The sequence below is a fragment of the Lytechinus pictus genome, chromosome 7, assembly GCF_037042905.1.
Source record: "Lytechinus pictus isolate F3 Inbred chromosome 7, Lp3.0, whole genome shotgun sequence".
Classification (NCBI taxonomy): domain Eukaryota; kingdom Metazoa; phylum Echinodermata; class Echinoidea; order Temnopleuroida; family Toxopneustidae; genus Lytechinus; species Lytechinus pictus.
In genome coordinates, this window is record NC_087251.1 from 45,771,549 (window position 1) to 45,793,445 (window position 21,897).

A 21,897-nucleotide genomic window follows, 5' to 3' on the forward strand; every position below is an offset into this window, starting at 1 on the left:
ATATGTAGTTTTTTTTAATTTAGCCTAATTTTCTCATGATCTATTGAAACCTACTAAGTTCTGTTGGAGGCCAGAAAGACATATTTTTTCCTCCTTCAATTCTCCTTGTGATTTGAAAATTATTGAAGTACTCTAAAACTGGTAGCTAAAATTTATTTTTCAAAGTTAAGTGCATTGAAATCCTGTTATTTTTGCTTTAATTGAAAGTAATCAGCAGTACTAATAAATTGGATCAGAATTGACAATTCTGCACTTCTCCCTGAGTTGTAATGGTAAACAGATTTACTTGAAATCCACTTTATCAATGCTACTTCATACACAGATATCGTGAGGGAAAATGCAGGCATATACCATGGTATTCCAAGGGGTTTATCTCTATCATTGTACAGAAGAATGAGCTGATTTATCAAAGCAATGTAAACAAACAGATCTGCTCCATATACATGTATTTACTTATACAAAAAAATCTGTCATAGTTTAATCAATTTCACCAAAAATGAAAGTTTGAATGCCTATATACAAATCTAATGCTCCTGTGTGATGAAAAATTATATAATTTTCCACAAGTTATTTAATAAATATATAACTGAATAATCTATTGCACTATTGTCCCAATGCACAGGGGAGCTGCAAGTCATATATAAATGGCAGGTGTGGCCAATTTGTATGATATAAATATCATAAGCATCTCTTGCATTTGGCTAAGAGTCTGATTCAAGTTTGATACAAGCCTAAAAGTGGATTGTTAGACCGTTTTTTTTAGTGAGTCAGTAATTAGTAGCACAAGGATGGAAAACAAATATAGTGATTGAGCGAGACACCGTCAAATATCTTTTTTGTGGCACTCTATATGATCATATATAAACCTGGGAGTTGTTCTGAAGCACCTAGCTGGCAATTATCACTGACAAATGTGCTCTGAGCCAATCAGATGCAAGGATTTCAGTAGCTTATAACAAGTTGTCAGTGAAAACCACCGACTATTTGGTTTATGAAATGCTCCCCTGGTGAAGATATTGAATAGAATTTTCTGGCCACTCTCGGTCACATGTGTGACCTAAATTATGACAAATCTTGACTTTAATTGTTTATAAATCTAACAGATTTATAAATCTAAAAGATTTATAATTATTGATTTCGAAAGTTCAATTTCATTTTTAAATTCACAGGACAAGTTTCAAAATGAAATTAAACTTTCAAAATCATGATTCTGTGTTAAGTCACACACGTGACCCACTTTCTTTGACCTGTGACCTTGAACCTGCATATTGGAGACAACAAAAAATATTTCCAAATGGTAGCTGACTAAGCATGCTATTGTGATATTACCTTTGAATGACTAAATCTCAACAAATTTTACATTTATAACTAATTAAAATCAAGATTTGTCATTATTTCAGTCACACATGTGACCAAGAATGACCCTTCTGTATCTACACATTGACTGCATATTGAGTGGATGCATGTTGTATACCTGTGTGACGTCATGGGCCCGTCGGGTTGGTCCTGTGATACGGTGCTACTGTTATTCTCATTGCTGTTAGTCAAGGAGTTAATAGGGTGCAAATAAAACAAAGAGCAACAATGGTGAAACATGCAATTATATATATCCAATGTACAGAGTACCACAGTGCGACGTCATCAATTTTTCCTTTAAGTATGCATGTATGATGACAAACCTCCACACCGGCACCAAATTTGACATGAATCGGTTCATTGTAGCCAGAGGTATGGCTAAAAGAATACCTATAACAAGCCCCCATTGAAATCAGTGCAAGTGGCCAGGGGGCCGTTTCATAAAGCTGTTCGTAAGTTAAGAGCGACTTTGAGAACGACTGGTGATCCTTTCTTACGCGCTTAACCATCGCCAATGAATATACCATTTACCACAAGAAAGGATCACCAGTCGTTCTTAAAGACGCTCTCAACTTACGAACAGCTTTATGAAACGGCCCCCTGGTTTATAACTGTTTGGATCAAGGCAAATTTACAATGAATTCAATGGCCAACGGTAGGTGCTCATATGGCCGCACCCTGGCCCCCCACGGATCGATTCCCATCTTAAGCAGGTTCTGGATGTTTCTCATCATGCTCTTCAAGATAAGGTATAAAAAATGATGCAATGCAAAAAGAAAAAAATTGTGGCGACATCACATTGATACTCTATAGGGTACACACACTATGCTACGTACATGTGACTAAATACAAAGTTACACACAAGTCAGTATTCACAGCATGATTCATTCCTTGCTATCTTATGGGTACAGTCAAACCGACTCCAGACCGACTCCAGGCCGACAAAAGCTTTTGCATTATTACCAATACCATACAATTGGTTGAGGTGGAGTCAGTTTCACTGGTGTGACTGTAGCATTATGGGTAGTACTATCAACCGAGCATGGGCCCATTTGCATAAAACTGTATCCCCATTACTCTTATGTAGTAAACTTTACCATTGATGACAAATTCCACAGAATCCTTTGTTATGATTGGCTGTTTAGCAATGTTACCATGGTTATTGCCATTGATAGCAGAGTGAGCATATCTTTAGAGTTTTATGCAATATGGCCCAGAGCCATATCAATAAATTTATCATCCATTAATCACTGGGGTATAGCCTACATAATGCATGCTGGCTTTGGATACTTGGATACTGCCATTAATAAATACAATTTGGAAGTATTGATAGATATAAACTAAATCATCAGCACCCTGCAACATACAGCTTAGCAATCGATCAATGTGGCTGATTTTTACGATGGATCATACACAATAGTCAATGCAATCAATTGTAGAGATCAACCCTACGATCAATCGCTAAGCCTCATGTTACGGGGCCCTGGTTTCACTTTACTAATTAATGCACGTAAAACGGTAAGGGTAAGGATCTTTCATCAGCCTTCTACTGCATGCTATAATATACCATCTGGTTTCAACAATGAGAAATTCTTAATAGAAATGTGGCTTTCAGTTTTCAAAAGGCTTTGGAAACGCTCCAAGTTAATTTCCAAGAAATTTGATCCCGATGGCGACAAACAGCCTACACAAATGCAACAAACAGAATCATTGCTTTGAAATCGAAAGGTTTCAACCCCCCCCCCCAAAAAAAAAGCGTTTATCAGTTATGGGATTAGAGGAGATTAATAGATCCCTTTGGGCTATTGTGACTATTTCCTGGGATTGGGAAGGGGTATGAATAGATAGACTGACAAACATGGAACAAAGGGCAACTTCTAGCAATGGTCTGTGCTTAAAGGGATGGTCCGGGCTGAAAATATTTATAGCTTAATAGAGTAGAATTCACTGAGCATAATGCTGAAAATTTAATCAAAATCGGATAACAAATAACAAAGTTATTGAATTTTAAAGTTTAGCAATGTTTTGTGAAAACAGTCGTCATGAATATTCATTAGGTGGGCTGACGATGTCACATCCCCACTTGTTCTTTTGTATTTTATTATATGAAATTAGGTTTATTCAATTTTTTTCCTCCAAGAACTAGAAAAATTGGATTGACAACTGATTTAGTGCATTAGATATTTATTGCTGCAACTTATTTCATTATAAAGGAAACATATTATTCACACAAGTATGAAATAATAAAAAAATTATGATTTTATGTAATAACATAAGAAAACAGAAAGTGGGGATGTGACATTATCAGCCCACCTAATGAATATTCATGACTGTTTTCACAAAATATTGCTAAACTTTAAAATTCAATAACTTTGTCATTTGTTATCCGATTTTGATGAAATTTCGGCATTTGCTCAGTGAATTCTTCTCTATGTATTAAGATATAAATATTTTCAGCCCGGACCATCCCTTTAAGGGGGGAAAATCTATTGTTGTTTCCTTGAAGGAGAAAGAACTAAAAGGTAAACAACTTCCCTTTACACTTATTTCATTCTAAACTTTGGCTTAACTTACACCATGGTCTAAGTCTGGGCTCAAATTATGGCAAGCTTTCCCATGTTAAGATTCATTTTACAGTTTGTGATGCCTTGAGTGCAAAATGTGATGATAAGCCGATCATGTAATTTGTCATGTCTTAGCAAAACATTTTTACACATTGCATCGGTGCGGACACCCCCTTACGCATGGTGATGATGATGGGTTCTTGTATAGCGCCGGTATCCGCCTCAGCTGGGTGCTCATGGCGCTTGCTCAAAAATAGGAAATATCTCACAAATTTCAATGTCTTCAAACAGTGCTTAGCATGCTGCTAAGGGTGTTTTTGCACGCACGTGATGTGCAAAAGTGTGGCGTTACGGGCTTTCTAGCACCGACACAACAATTATAGAGATTGACGTCAAATGTGGCTATCTATCATTAGCTAAACCACAAATTTAGACCATGGTTAAAGTTAACCCGGACTTAAAAATATGTATGACAGTGTTCATAGACAACCTTCAATTCACAAACTACAAAAAAAAACATCATTCAGAAACCCATACAGGACAACAAACACCACACTGGTTAATAGGTGTTAGGTTAATTGACACAGCACTATAGTGTTATCATGACACAGGGCAAGATGCCTTTCTGTGTACTTACTTATGAGCTTTACACCTTGGAAATGTGGAGCTGAATGATTATAAAAACAATATTGCGTTACTTATATCATATTGTGGCGCCTGATTGAAACATGCAGTGAAAATCTAAATTCAAGCACAGAGTTTTATCGAAGTAGGATTATAAGCATTTTTACTCTTGTATATATGTGTTAACTACGTATAGTTGACTTTTGTATCCATGGTGAAATTAATTTCTAATTGATTTGCTTATTTCTAGATAGATGGCGCTATATAAATGCCTATTATTATTATTATTATTATATAGTGAATATTTTCAATATTTTTTTATAAACACAAACAAAAGAGAGTAAGGTGCATATTTTGGTGCTGTAATAGTAAGCTAATATCAATTGTACAATTAAGTCAATCAAAGACAATTATACAGCCTTATGGTTGATTGCAATTATTGATTTTATCTCCTTATAATATAGGGCACTGTACTTTGCTTTCATGCATTTATGATCTTTATTGTGGAAAGAAGATAGAGAAGGAAATGATGAAGAGGAAGCATTGTGAAAAGCTAAATTTGAATCAATTATACTGAAAACAAAAGTGAGAAAATAAAATGTTGGCAAAGCTTTATATTTAACATAATATACTTGCTTTGTTTATGCTATAGATTTTGATAGGCATGTGTATGATAATTTGTAAAGAGAGTATGATTATATTTACCTGAGGAGGCCCCCGACGACGGTGTGCTCATTTCTCTGGATGACGTTCTCCATATCTCGTTTATTCAGCTCATCAACGCATGCCTCGATGAACGCATTCATCATAACAGCCTGTATGAAATAAATTCATATCAAATAAAGATTGTTAGATAATCGCTGTACAGCCCTAAAATCAAAGGCACTGACAAAAATGGAAAAAAAATCCATCAAATTATCTGTTCATGATTTTATACGGGTAAAACAAAAATATTAACTAAATGACAGCATGATTTCCCCAAAAAATGATGAAAAATGAAAATGAACATACGATTACATATTTGTATCCATTTTGACCCAATTACTTGAATGATTTGAACCATGAATTAAATCGATTTCTTGATGATTTACTGTCCCCATTTTGGGGGAAATTACAGTGTGGGACTTTATTCATCATCCCAGTATAGCTTCCTGTATGAGCTGCCAATGGGATTACTACATCAAGTATCAAGTAGCTTCTCACTGGTGCATCTATAACTCTTTAAAGGGATCGTTTAACTTTGTGAGCAGCTGATTAAAAAAATTCTCAAACTGAGTTGAAACGTGCGTATGAGTGCCTGTATTTGTCCTAAAAAACCCTGAAACAGACCACAATAAAGGATGAAAAACTCTAATTTAGATACAAGTAGCAATTTATTAGCCTGATTTTGAGAACCGTCTAGTAGACGGGTGCAGCTTATGACCAGTTTTCTCCAATTCAAAAAGTCCGTTGGCTATTTTGACTGCCTTCTGTTGTGTGTATCTCCTATACACACACTATTAGCTGCACTGTACATTCAGTGTATACCTTGTACACACGGTATGTAGGTCATGCTGTGTTCATCTAGAATTAATGTGTTGTGGTGCACAGATTCCCTGTATACACATAGTCATTGAAACCAACTCCCAATTATTTCAAACTTTGGTTTACATCTCCAAGGTTTTAAAATTGATCCTGTAAATATAATACTTTGAAACTTTTGGGATGGTATTTTTACACTATAAGCCTAATGTTTAGCCCATTTTCAGGAACCAAAAGGAGAATTTTTTAAATCAGAACAAAGTGAAATGATCACTTTAAGATAACGGGCCATTTTAATAAATGTGTAGATGAAAGTGATGACAAAGCCAGGGCAAATTGTGCTGCATTATAGTAGAGCACTTTTCTGATAAAAGGCTATACATATAAGCAAGTATGGTAACATAGCATTATCATTTAAAGTCTGACCTGTCTGGAGAAGATCTGTAAGACTTTGCTCTGCCATTTTCCATTCTCCCTGTTGTCGAACTCTAACCAGAGGCATGGGAGACAGTCTATCTCCTTCCTTGCAGGCTCTGTAAACTCCCAGGATAATTCATCGTACTTCAGTCCAAGAAGAAGCTCCTGAAAGCCAAACATGTAGACTTAGCAACTTGCTGTACGATAGGCCATAAGGTCATCGTGTGATAATACATACTACCCTTCCTTGACAAAACTATAATCTCCATTGTTAGAAGACTTGGTCTTAAACCTGGATCGCCAATGCCTTTTTCATTAAACTTTGTAAATGTTTAGTCTTTGACAAATTCTTCTCTTGGCCTATCAACTGGCACTATTTCCACAGCTTATAACAGCAGCATGTCAATGCTAACGATAACTAGTTTCTATAAAACCGTTTTGGACCTGGATCACAATGACCAAGTTTCATAAACCTTGCAATCAATTGCAAATGTTTCGACACTGTGACAAATTCCACTTTGGCCAATCAACTGGAAGCATTTCAGTAGCTTGCAACAGCAGCATGCCAATGGTAATGATAACTAGCTTTATAAAACAAGTTTTGAACCTGGATCACAATGACCAAGTTTCATATAACTTGTAACTAATAGCAATATTCAGACTCTGTGACAAATTCCACTTTGGCCAATTCACTGACACCATTTTTCAGTAGCTTGTAACATCAGCAAGTCAATTTCAGTCAATTATAGTCTTCTGAAACAGAGCCTGGGTTGAAACACACCTGTTTCTGTTCGTCAATGACATACACTCCGTCTCTGTTGATTCCGACGTACACCTTCCGGTCCGAGGAGTCCCGAACTTTGACAGACAACCGTCCCGTCCTTTCAATCTGTCCTCTGAAAAACACAGACCTGTAAAAACAATATAAAATGACTGATTAGCCATCTTCCAAGTAAGAGTGTATGATAGCTGAACCAGAATAATTGGGTGCACACTTCAAATTGTTTACATCTGCTGTTCCTTATTTCTCCTGTGTTCGTTTCCTATGATTTAATAGAAAATTATCTTACTTCTTTATCTTCAGACAGTTAATAATAATAATAATAGGCATTTATATAGTGCCATCTATCTAGAAATATTCTATTCCGAGGCGCGCGGTTATTATTATTATTACCCCGGCTTTAGCTCGAGCTGCCTTTCAGCGCTCATGCATTCAAGGAATTAATCCTGCCGGGTACCCATTCACCTCACCTCGGTTGAGTTCGGTTATGAATGAATTGGACACCAAATATGCTGACAAATTGAACATCTCCTGTTAGAGATTAGTGTCATAATCGGCTATCCATAGTTAATCGCAAATTAAACTTGAAGTTTAGATTATGGACCTCTGAATGTGGGTACACAACATTTGCTCCCTGCAATGTTTTATCCAAAGATATAGGGTTATGGCTCTGGTTTACGGAACTAGGATTATGATTTATCTGTTTATTGGATTAGGATTAAGGTTCTCGTTTATTAAAGTCAAGTGTTTATGTTAGGCCTTATTTTTGGCTTAATGTGTAGATTTTCCATAGGAGCAAATGTCATGAAACCTTGAATGTACTTACCCATAGAATGGTAACTTCCAGCAGAATTCAAGGAATAGATGATGGTATTCCTTTCTTGAGTCGGTGAGTTCTGAGAAATGTTTCCAATGTCTCAATATACTCGCTTCTACCGACATCATTGCTCCCGTACGACCCTTCACAATCGACCAGCGGCTACCTCCTTTGAACATACATGTCGGCAAGATCTTTTTGAGATCATTATCCCTGAGTGATTCAACGGAGAAGATTAGATAATAAGTTATGAAAGGTTTCGTAAATTATTAAAAAACTTTATTTTCTTCTATAAAATTAGTTAGTGGTTTGAAGCTTGATTCAGACCTTGTTAATTTAAGCCCCGTATGTACTCTACAATAAAAAGACTGAAAAGGCCTAAAATGGGAAGTTGTTGAGGCATGAACTCAGACCAAAAAAATGAAGACTGGAATCTCTGAAGAAGCATTCAAAACCTAAGGATCACAGTGAAAATGTTTTTCATTTTTGGGGGGCTATTTTTATTTTCACTTTGGGGTGACTGATCAATTTTTCAGGCTATATCTTTCATTACAAAGGATACTGTTTGAGTGTAACAAGCAATTCAAAATGTTAAATCAAAATATTATTATTCTGACGCATGTTGAATATTGAATTTCCAAATATTCCTGAATATTGTATGTGGCGTATCTTGGTCGACTCTTGAAAGAAAACTTTGCCCCAAGACATTCAATTTTTATTTTATTTAAGGGGTGTTTCGGACTGTCAACAGGTCGAACTTGATCGTCGCCCTCATGGAATTCCTACGCTGAGAAGGATCCAATCCATGTATAAACCATAAAAGGTATCCTTATGGGTTTCAACAGGCCATATCTTAATTGCTCGATCTACTTACTTGAAGAAACCCATTTGATGCTGGTCTTCATCGTAGGTACCAAACTCCAGGGAAGCTAACACACCAGCCAGGTACTCATAGTCCTCCGCCTCACACGGATACATGCCATTCAGAATGTTCCCTTTCGCTTCCACAAATAACAAACTCTTTATCTTTGCATTCATGACCTGGATTTCAAATGGCAATACAGAAAGAGGCCACAGTGATTCATTTTGTACATTACATTAACCGTCACATACTCGTCGTACATTAGAAAATGCAATGTAAAGCACAATACTTGAATTCCTGTAAGTTAATGATCTAGAGATCTACATCATTCATATTCAGGGTTCCCACAGAAATTTGAAAACAGAATTCCATGACTTTTCCATGACTTCCTGTGACGTCCCGGGAGTTATGTAGAATTTGGGATGTCACAAAACTGGGAAGAATGGAAGAGTATGAGAGCTGCTAGACACAACAAACTGGAAAGCTGCCGTAGCCAAGAGGTAAATGCAATTCCATGACTTTTCACAGATTTTCCAAATTCCCTGACTTTCCACGACCACAAATTTTTCCAGGATTTTCCATGACTGGGAACCCTGATATTGTAAACAATACATGATATGTCAATGATAATGATGATGTGTACATTTTCATATATTTTTAATAACAAAGAATGATTCCACAATATCAAGAGTTTTAAGCCAAATGATTTGGTGAGTACTTACTTTTTTCTCTGTATCCTTTGGATAGAATGCATTTCTTTGGAAAGATATGACTGGTTCATCTAGAAAAAAGAAACAGATCGTGCCTTAATAAAATATTTAACAATATGTTACAAGGGCCTTACATGCAGGTTTACTACTGCTCATATATTCATTCACGCTTGGGCATGGTAGTCTAGTGGTAGAGTACCTGGCTCACGAATGGGAGGTCATGGGATTGATCCCGGGCTGAGTCACACCAAAGACTATAAAAAGGGATCTTCTGCCTATTAGTTAGGTGCTCAACGTATTAGGATGGAGGATTGTATCCTGATATGCAGGGCCAGCTGGAAAATCAGCTAATAGCTTTAAGTGGCTACCCTGGGTAAATTAGATTTATTATCGTTATCATGCATGTATATCTGAACACTTCTTTCAGTAATATAATTTGCAACTTCCTATAAACTGTCATCTGAACATCCATTAATCTTGATCTCATGTGAAACACACTTCTCAACTTGAATACATTAATCACTTGAATACAGTGCATTGGCTGACAAATAGAGAGTATATCGACGTGAAAAATCAAGAAGCGAACTATATCTAGAGGTCGCGATCAAATCCTCTTGATACGCGTATCATCTTAAACGAGAATCCAGTTCCTGTAAAAGAGATATTAACATCCTGTCTGAAATGTACCAGGGTTGCATCATAACAATGATGTCTAAAGGGCATGTTTATTATGGCAGGAAGAAACTTGGCAAGATTCACTACTTGGCATTATGATTATAAGATCATCACGTTATCCACATCATCTCATCTACATGTAAATATAATACTTGCATCTGACATTTGGGTAAAGGGAATACAAATGGAAATGATGGAAAGAAGAATGGAAAAAAAGGAATCAGAAGTGTTAGGGAGACATAGAAAAAAGAAAGAAAAGGGAAGGGAGAGTGAGGAAAATGAGAAGAAAAAGTGGGATATTAAAAGGAAGAACAGAAGAAGAGGAAAAGGAGAAGATGAAGAAGAAGCACAACTGGGAGAATGAGGAAAAAAGGGAAAATAGGAGGGGTGGAGAAGGAAGAGGAGACAGAAAGGAGGGCAAGGATAAGGAGGAGTGCAGAAGAAAGAGTGGATTCAGGAGAAGATGGAGAACGAGAGGAAGAAGAGTAAGAGGATAAGACAGAGATGAGGATGAAGGCAAGAGAGGAGGAAAAGGAAGGGCGGAAAAACATCAATCACTCCAGAAATAGAGTGTCTTTTAGAGCTTTATACATGTAGGCCCTCAAGGATAAGTATCATCCAATCTATATTAACATTTCATTACATTTCCAGAATGTCTCAAAACTATTTTCCAAATAGCATCTGATTCTTCTTGTTTAACATTTCCATTACATGTATGTTATGTCCAAAGTGCTTTAATGGTAACATCTTTCAAACAGTTTCTCTAAAATTAGGTCATTTTAAAAATATTGTAATGTTTAAAAAAACAACAACAAAAAGGTTCAAATTTTAGATTATGGCTGAAAAAGCAAATACAAAATGTTTTCATTCACAACCTCTAACATTATCATGTTAATTTCATGTTTTTGTTCTAACTGGGATAGGCGCTTACCATTTGCTTTCACCTCCTCACTGTGTGTTGTGTATTTATCAAGAAGATCAGGCCACTGTCTACATAATCTGAAGGGTATATGGTGAGGCTTAAGCTGTAATTCTGTGCAGGGAAAACAATAATTAAGATAGAGATGACAATTGAGATGAGAAGAAAGACGTAAGCAAATTAAAGAGTAGGTAAGTTTCAATGGTTTTCATCTGTACGTTGGAAACTCAGTATTGGAGATTTCAAGCAATAATAGAAATAAAATATTGATGACATTTGTGGCAGATCTTGGGGTGACTCTACATTGTAGGTAACATGGCTGCCTCAGAGCAGTCATTAGGGGAATTTCAGGGGCTACATTTGGACTGCGATGAGGGCAAAATCATCAATCAATGGATCCGCACCCGATTACAACAAGTCTCTTATACACCACTATCAACTTGCACGCACACTGCGATCGTCCCAATCTAGTCTCTTGCATATTCCACTATCTAAAAAATCCTGGGGCGATCGAGCCTTTGCTCATGCCGGACCAGCCCTGTGGAATTCACTACCACAGGAGCTGAAGAACTCAAACTCTGCAACGTCCTTTAAGGGCAACCTAAATTTGCATTTGTTCACCAGCAGGTACTGGGTTTGAAGACAGACATTTTCCCTCATTTTTAATTTACCCTTTCTTGTACTTCTCTTAGTTCTCTTTACTTTTATGTTTTGCTCTCCTCTAAGCACCTTGAGCATTTAATCAAAATGGAAAAGACACTATATAAATCATATGTATTATTATTATTAAAATCACCTATAATTTTCAGGTATATCCTATGCTGTTTCTAAGGGTTTTGGTGTTACATGTAGATGAGCTTTGGTCCTGAGCAGTAATGATCAGCCTAAGGTAGACCAACTGCACTGACTTGATCGTGTTCTACCAAGAACATTTCAATTTCTCTCTGGTGCTTTTATCACACAAACACCTGAGCAAATTAGTTCAACTTTACTCAAACAACCATCTTAACAGGCCATTATTAAATTTGACAAATCCTGTTTCGCTTTTAAAAGCTAGCTGCCCAAAGCACGGTACAAGCTGTTAACTCAGTTTGGCAAATATTTGCCCGATTCATTCATATCGGAGTGTTGTTCTGAACTTTGGCAGAGTTTGAATGACACAAGGCAAGTTCCCATTACTACAGGCAAGAAATCTTGTTACAAGTTACAATGTATCACAAACAACATGAGTTTGGCATAGAATGTGTACAACCCTTTGATTCAAAGTGCGAAGTAATTTTACATTTTGAAATGAAATTAAAGAAATACATACATGCAAAGTATGCTTTTCGACATGTTTCTCGGCAATGGGAACAATACTGAAAATCAACCAATTATCCACTGCCACTCTGGCAGGGAATTAAATGCATTGAACAGAAAATGGTGCCAATGAAGAAGTGAATAAAATGACCTCCACAGACACAATATGTGTCAGTGGAGTTTGAAATTGAAAGAAACATTCATCAAATTTGCTTGAATGAATCTTTTATGATCCTTTTCTTTTCTGTAACAAAACAGCAAACGAGAAAGCAAAGAAGACATTCAAGTCAAGGAACAAGGTTGAAAAAAAAATGCATATTTCCTTCTAAGCAAGGATACATGTAGGTGATTACTGTGATTTAAAGTTGTAAACTTCCTTTAAATTCAAGAAAATAAACTAGGAATTACAGGCAAGGACAAGAACATACTATAAAGAGCATGGAGAAGGAATTGAATACTTTACATAATTGTATTTATTTACTAGTTGATTTTGATGCTTGGGTAATCTTGCAACTACATGTACATATTGATTTTTCAAATAAAAGCCATGACGGGATGATCAAAAAGGAACTTTGATCAGTAATTACATGTATGTTGAGTTTCTCTATCATCAGATCATTAATAGAAACTAAATGAGAACATGGATTAAATGACAAGTGAGAAACTGGTATCACATTAATGAGGCATAAATAACCTAAGTAGAATGAGAGAAACTCATCTGACTCTCTTCACAGTCTTAAATATCTTGTCTTTTTCGATTAACAAAAACAACAGAAACATCATTTCAATAAAGTTGATTTAAGAGAAAGTCATGAATTTTCTTTTGACAGAGTATTGTTGACCCTACGTGTATGTACATCATGTTAAAATCAAATAAATTCAAACTCTACAAAATGGAATGAATGTCAGATTGTTTGACAATTGACGTATTGGAGGATGTGATATTAACTTGTCTAGATCCTGATTTGTCTGACACATATTCTGCAAAGAGTTCATCCTCAGATTCCTCACGTACAAGTATTATTTAAGACAAACAAAGGTGTGTGACGGTGTAGTTTGAAAATACGTAGAAGGTCATAATGTCATGATTAAAAGTTTATCAAATCAGTTATGTGTGCATGGCATGTGTACATTTTCAGCTTATCATGTCAAGAATGACATACACGTATGGACAGATTACATACTGATTTGATGCAATATACAATTTTTTTTAATTGCTTGAGAATTGGTTAGACATTTTAATGTAAGGCACAAATATTTGTTATGACTGGTGCTGTTTCATGACAATCTGTTGATCAGTCCAGGGCTCCGTAACACAAAGCATAACGATCGATCGTACGCTTGAGTTTTACCATTGATTGTACATTGTAGTCAATGCAAGTAATCGTGAAAATTTGTTCTACGATCACTGCTAAGCTTTGTGTGACGGGCTCCAGATCTTGCAACTTGGGTGTTTGCATACATGTACATGTACAAAGCCCCATCCTATAAATTGATGCACTAACACTGTAAATTTATAATTATATGAGCAATCTATATATATCTACAATTATTTACTTGTATGTTCATTGTTCAATATCAGAAACAATTTAATTATGAAAATAAAAGAGAGTACATTTATTCTTTATAAAGGGCAATTTAATTTAAATTATATGGCAAAATTCAGACAAAGTTGGGAAATTCAATGAATTTGGGCAGTGGAATACCTGGCAAACCTTGTGAGAAGGGGCAAACATTTTCTGACAAGTGACCCCCCCCAAAAAAAAAATCATCAAATTCTGCCAGGGGGCACTGTGCCACCCCCCCCCCCATTAAGTTACATGCAGCTATCTTGGGTGAATATCCCTGTTTGCATTTAAGGCAACCATGTGTTTCTTAACTGCATACATTTATGAATGCTTGTTTATGATTATTTAAATGCGCAGATAAGCACATATCTAGTAAATAGTAAATAGTGCAGTGAACTATCCAAGATAGTAAACAGTGCAATGCACTTTTACCAAGATCATGTGTACACTTTCAGTTTGCACATACTCCAGATTATATATAGAACATTCCTAGTAATTTATCAAAGCTGGTAACTTGATATCAGCAAAATACAGAATTGGAATTCAATCTTATATATTATTGGCAAATCTCAAATTTTATCACATGATATACTACCTTTCATTATTAAATCAGACTACTACATTAGTCACATGGGAACTATGAATATAATAATCAGAATCACATTCAGACTGCCTTTTCTCTGAATTAACACCATCTAACAATGATTAAAAAATCATCTATTTCTGACCTTTTACTACCAAACCGGGACGGAGAAGGGTGACTAGCTAACTTGTGATGAGGATGTGCATTATAATAAAACTCTCATGTGTGGGATAGATGTGGTTGATTTCATTATTTGTCGAGTGATATAAATACACCATTGCAGTGGTTCTGGTTTGTAAGTTTCATTGATTGCGGTCTGTACTAAATGTATTGTCTTGTTAACTCTGTTTTCTACCTCTTTATTGATGCACAGTGAGTAGTCGTGAATAATGGGACGTATTGATTTTAATACATGACGTACCACAGCCCTATCTGTGAGTAAGACTGCGCTATTGTGTGCATACAACCCCCAGGTGATGCTGACATATTGTGTACAAAGTGCAGATCGAATGATAAGAATACGAGAACTTAAAACGTAAATCGATAGATACAGACTCAACAGTATTACTACTATCCCATGTAAACATATTGGACATCAAAATATACAATGTACATGTATGACAGTAGAGACCATTTTGTGGTATAAAGTTGCATTTAAAGATAAATGAAAGTAGTTGCAGTAAACACTGATTTCACGAGAAAGTCAGTAAAACCAAGGTTTAAGTATTACTATATCATTGTGGATCTAGATCTAGTACATGTACAGTTACATAAACTGAACTTTGAGAAATCTTGAAATCTACGCCGAAACATGTTCACACTGAAGATCACCAACACAGATAAGTGTACTTGGGACAGTGTATCATTATTGCTTTGAATGTCGGCCCGACGAATCCCGTGCTTATTTGCTAATTTCTCAGCAATTACACAATTTCTTCCAGAATCCTTTGGCAAATATTTTTATTTATACAAACAGACACTTTGGTGGTCATTTCATGGGATTCTGTACAAACTCATTTTGAAATCGTTACCACAACTGGCATTTATCTTTAAATAGAAAAGAGGATTGAAAACTATTTCTGGATATTCTTGTTTTGTTCAAACTTTCTCAGAATCATAGCGCGACTTGGTCTGACATTTGAAGCACAATTAAAATTCAACCATTCTGCCCGTTTGTTCAGTGTTTACATTCAAAGTCTAGTGCATGAGATAAGATCTCTTAACTCACAATCATTACAGATAAATCAGGATTACCGAGTATACTTTATAAAGGACATGTATGACTCCACTATCACAAGTTTATGACAATGAATTACATGAAGTACATGTACCTCTCGATATTAATGCATCAAAATATTCTCCAATTACTAAGAATAGATCCTCATATATTGCAATTATGTTTAATAAAAATATAAAAAAAACCCAAGCCATTTTGAATTTGCAGGAATCCCGGCAAATTTAGTCAGTTTAGTCGCCATCACCGACATACAATGTACAGATATTAATTTTAACAAATGAACTGAGAAAGCATTCTATAAAAGTTAATACAGAGGATGTTGTTTTATCAGTGTATTATTATCTGGTTTGTTAAGTATTAAGGCGAGGATTAGAAATCATCAATAAACTTCGTGATTAATCATTTTTTATTGTGTACATTGTAGGCGTGCAGTATAGCTATCCAGCCTACGCGATTGCCTTGAGCTCCTCGTGAACCACTCACTACCAGGCTACATTTAGAAAACTTGGAAGCACAATATATTATTCATAGGTTGAATGCTTCGTCAATGAAGTGGAACACATCGGGACCCTGTAATTGCAGTCCCTTCCATCCATCATCAATTTCTGAACAGTAGATATATTATAATCGGAGGCTATTTAGGGAAACGAGGTGACAGATAATCGGAAGTCGATGGAAAATTTCTGGATCATAATAATGATCGGTCCTACCTGTATTTTTTTCCTTGTAATACTTCCATTGAAATTTTAGAATGGTTTTATATTAGACTCCACAGGGCAGAGGAAGAGTGTGTTCAAAACTACATGTATATTGTAAATAATATTTTTAATGAATTTAGATTTATGAAGCCTCTGTACAACTTATTGTATACATTTCATCATTTTTTTTTTCATTTTTTTTTATTTCACAGTATTTTTATATTGTCCATATTTAAAAAAAAATCAATCCCGCTCTTATCAATGAACTACAAGGACAGTCTGCGTGAGGCAAGAAGTTAGAGCTGTGTTTTCAGGAACTCAGATTTCTATCCTCGTAATTTGAATCGAGTGAGTACTGTGTATGATCAATCCATTCAATCATAAATCGCTAAGCTTTATGTTACAGGGCCTAGGCCGAGGTTAGTACTTACAGTGTAGTACCCATTTTTTTTCAAGATATCAAGTTTCATCACAAAATCACACCATCAGAGCTAAAGAGACACATGTGCAATCGACCCATACCCCCTCCTGCATCCATGAAGGCATACTTGTATCTACATGTAAGTCAAGTATTGTAATATGATAATCCCTGCATAAATTGTACAGATAACTTGGTTTAATAGAAGTTCTACACGAACTGTCAAATGGGCATGTATGTAGGTCACATATTGTAATATAATCCCTACAAAAAGACCTATGCTGTACTGCAATCGGCTTCCTAGAACATAGACTTTGACGTTAGTTGGGTGTTATGAAACCGTCTTCAGTGGTGTTGGCAGCCGTCCAAATGGTGGTGGAAAAAAAGCGTTACCAATGAATAATAAACCTTCGGAGGTAATTACTGAGGGTATGAGGGCAATCAAAACCCACACTGGTGATGGGAGTGTGGTTCGTTGATCAATTAGTCATAATATCATCCGTACAGAATACATTAATTCTGAGGAATAATCTATATATGCAATTTGCAGTGATGATGACTTCATCACTGTCATAAACAGAAAGGTCAGAAAAGTTAATCTACATATTTTTTTTATAGGGAGCATTACAGATATAGGCCTATTCATATACTAACCTACAGCACAGTGCATGTATAGATCTGATCAATATCTTAAATTTTCTAATGACTGAAAATTTCAGTGCGTTCCATGCTTGAGAAGGGTTTTTTTTAATACAATGTACATGTACATTGTATGTAAATAAGACAAGCATTTTTCTTTTTTTTGACCGGACTCCTACAGATTTAATACATTTTTTAATGTAAAAGTAGTATTTTTTCCGATAAAACAAATTTCAGTTTAATATCGTTCACAGTCACACCATAACTGTTTCGGGGGCATGTGCATGAATATAATGAATTATAAGGGTGACATGCACTTTTATGGGGGGGGGGGGGGCGGGGGCTACCCAAAGTAATGGTTTTATTGAAATCATAGGAAACTGAATAGTCTCCATACACATGATCAGTACTTAATAAGGATTCATATCATTTCACTTTTGTAAAATAATGATCTTTGGCTCCCTTCATGACATGTCTGTAGCCCGTGTAGTTTAAATTTTAAAAGGCATGACATTTCTCTGACCTTTTATAATTAACCTTTAGGCCTACTGCCCACGTGTAAAACCAAAACTAACACAGCGTAATAGTTTCCCCTAATAGTCACCATGACAAACAATAACAGAGGAAGGGAAATTCAATAACATTAAAGCACATGAGCCATACACTGTACTTTTGACGTTGAACTAACTTTATAACAAATGCAGGAGGCCTATATTTCAGAAGTTTGATTTTAAATCTAAAAACAAAGGAAATAATGACAAATGAGTATGACAATAAAGAATTTCAGAAAATTTTGAGCAAAGTTGTGGAAGCATCACTTCAGACGATTTTAATAGCAAAAACAATTTTTGTTGCTTCTAATAGAAATTTGGTTTCAAATTTCCCCAAAGTACATGTACAAGGAAAATTATGAGTGTCAATATTGTACATTACATTTCACTCTATTTGGATATGCAAGCCTGGTTCTTTCTTTTTCAAAGAAGTGCTCACTTACTAGAAATCCTGCTGGGAGTAAAGTCAAAATGAAAATTAAGCCAGAATGTGATCTGCCCATGCGGTCTTCAATGACCTTTGATAGTACACAGCATGTACACTTCCTATCATCCTTGTAAATTTACCTTGGTAGTTTACATTCAAGTTTACACTTCTGTTTCATATACCCATCAAACTTTTAATAATGGATCTGCCCTCATCATCACACTATCTACCAAAAAACAAGTGAAAGGGACATTCAGATTTGTTATTGACAGTTCAAGTAGCCCCTGGTATACATGGGGAGGTGGGGGGGGGGGCTAGCTTGGGAGCACTTGACCCCACCCCCAAAAGCTCCATGACCAAGAAAAATAAAGAAAATGTAAAAAAAAGAGGTAAAATAATTTTCTCGACATTATGTCAAAATCTATTACAAAATTAGATTGTCATTTAAAATGCTTCAATTTCCCACAATATGCCTTTTCTTGATAAAAAGGGAAGGTTTTTAGGGCTGAAAACTCCCACTTTAATATAAAAAATTACTGTACATACGAGCTTCTTGTTCATATGACAAAATGGATGGCAAGTAACATCTTTTAAAATACAATACAAACAGTACCTCGCATCAACCGGTCCGCATCTAGAAACATCTTCACATTATCTCAATCCCATATCATTTGAATGACCTTTTGGCCTCTCGCTATCGCTCTCGGAAACGATAAGGTCACTATTAGTGACACCACAACTTCCTCTCACCATCATTTGAAAGTCTCGCCACTGGACTCAAACCTGATCTACCATCTCATCACATGACTCAAAGTACAAGCTGGGAATGATTCAATACACCGTAACATGCAGCTCTAATTAGAAATAGTGATTAAAATTAAATGAATTTAATTGAATTTTATCATTTTTTAGACCTCTATGTTCCCCCAATCCTTTTTCAAATCCTTTTTAAATTAAACAAATCCCCATTTAAAGAACAGACATATGACTAGTCTGCAATGCAAGCACAGACTCAAATTTGACACTTTTCAACTTTAATACACAATGTCTAGAGTAAAGACTATGCTCTACTATACTCTCTGTCTGTTGAGCCAGCCACAGTGTATTACTGAATCTAGTCTCACTACTTCAGACTCTGTATTATGCACTAAGCCTTCAGAGTTGCATAAGACTACCGGTATCGAAGATGAAAGTCTAGATGAAAGTCTGAAAGTAAGACTGGTGTGATGTGATGAGTCTTCTTTTCTGCAATATCCTGCAGTGTCTTGTCTCTTGTGGTATTGCAGATGGACGGGTTTTATTTTGATGACCAAGCATACATCACATCTGCCGCATCATAATGATATCAGACAGCGATGCTGTATCATGCTAATGTCACCGGTTAATAGGAAGGCTTATACATGTATAGCATTCTGTATATTTTAGGTTATAGTCATTCCAATAAGATGCTGAATAGTAACTCATTTAAATTAAAACATGGTCTACACTGATGATACAAACATGATGCAAATATTGACTATTGCACATAAAACATCAAGTAGACATTGGAAAATGGCAATCCGAATTCTCAACTGGTATACATGTAATAATGAACAATACAGCAATGCAATGGAAATTTTCTTAATCAGTTAAAAATTTATGTTATCTTTATTAAGACAGGTTAAAGTAATTACCATTTTCTGATAGTCATATAATACACAAGAAATTGATGTATTTAACGTCATTATTCAAAATAACTTTTGAGGGAAATTTATTTTAAAAATTGCATAAAAAGAGCGCTAGTTAAGTGAATTCATTAGACGAAGGCAAAAAAAGGCACCATGATCATACATGTACAGTATGAGCAAACTAATTGTCTATTGATGGTAGATTTTAATAGAGATAACTTTACTAAAACAAATACAGGACTTTCTTGGTTATGGGACATTCGCTCTTTCAAAGCCAACACAAAAATTGGGGGAAAATTAATTGTTATATGATCGATACATCACTTTTCCTGATGTACCGATTCATATAGATGCTAAATTTTCAAATATGGTGATCACTGATCCCCATTCATTTGTCAGACTACATGTACATTATCATTCATTGAGTAATTATTATTATTATTAATGTGTGTATGAATATGAGTTTGGGGTTATACTATTAAATTGCAATGTAAGGCTCTTAATAGAAACATGATGTCTTATTAAGCACTATTTCATATATGCAACTATTATTATTACCTTTTTCTCTTGCAAAGGAAGGAACTGCTTCAAAAATTGTCAAGCAGGTATTAAATAAATATGAATTGGGAGATCAGGAATGAAATTCTAGCTTCATATTTACTCCTTTTTTGGTAATAAAAATTAAAAAAATAAACAAAGGATCTTACCAAGGAGAGGAGAAATAAGCCATAGTGAGAAGATTTCCGATGCTTCATTTGGTAAACTCAGACAACCCATCATATGGGAGAACAGAGTTCCTGCCGTCGCCGTTAGAACATTCTCGATAAAGATTTCATGAGCAGAGCCGTCTTTCTGGAAGATGCAGACATCCATTGCTGAAAAAAAAACATATACCGTATGCAGACACATGATAAAGAGAAATTTAAAAACAGATCATGGAGATTTTTGCAGAATATTTACAAAAAAAAAAAATAGAAGCAATATGGAACTTTCAATTAGGATAGTATTATCATTCTAAATTGAATTATGATGAAGAAATTAATATTCCTAGATAAAACAATGAGAATGATTAGCTTTATTCATTCACTATCATTTCAAACAAAGATACTGATTATTCAATTGAATATTCCAATAACAAAACAAAAAGAACAATTTTCAACTGAATTATTTGTGCTTCAGTTCAGAGTGCACATTGGTCAGCAAGTTCATAGCTCTGGCACTAATTGAAAAAGGCAAGGGACTATTCTCTGCTGAAACAATATCATGATTTATAATATGTAACATAAAAATATATAATTAACAATAATGGCAAAGTCAAAGAGAAATAAGCATGTTTAAAATAAATATCATGATTAAAACTATATCTGCTGAAAACAACTGACTGACTGTTATGTCACAAATAAAAGGTTATCAAAGTGGAACCATCACTATAGGCCCTATAGTAGTACTATTCCATGAAAACAACCGATTGACTTTTACAGTAAACACAAATATCAGGTTATTGAAGTGGAACCACCCCCTGTAGGCCTATGCTATATAATACCACTATTCCACAAAACAAATT

The 21,897-nt window shown here is 35.3% G+C and overlaps 1 protein-coding gene across 3 annotated transcripts in view; it reads right to left on the reverse strand.

Moving 5' to 3' along the window:
* Positions 1–21,897, reverse strand: part of LOC129264328 (FERM domain-containing protein 8-like) — a 33,242-nt gene that overhangs the window by 5,194 nt on the left and 6,151 nt on the right. The window contains exons 3-12 of one of the 3 annotated variants that reach the window (XM_054902189.2): positions 21,041–21,208; positions 11,259–11,360; positions 9,665–9,723; positions 8,955–9,121; positions 8,090–8,293; positions 7,264–7,393; positions 6,492–6,647; positions 5,250–5,359; positions 4,558–4,587; positions 1,475–1,537 (exon numbers count right to left, since the gene is read on the reverse strand). In XM_054902189.2, the coding sequence (XP_054758164.2) occupies positions 1,475–1,537; positions 4,558–4,587; positions 5,250–5,359; positions 6,492–6,647; positions 7,264–7,393; positions 8,090–8,293; positions 8,955–9,121; positions 9,665–9,723; positions 11,259–11,360; positions 21,041–21,208 (1,189 nt within the window). The remainder of the gene's footprint in view (positions 1–1,474; positions 1,538–4,557; positions 4,588–5,249; positions 5,360–6,491; positions 6,648–7,263; positions 7,394–8,089; positions 8,294–8,954; positions 9,122–9,664; positions 9,724–11,258; positions 11,361–21,040; positions 21,209–21,897) is intronic. The other 2 variants (XM_054902190.2, XM_054902192.2) reach the window with 2 other exon arrangements.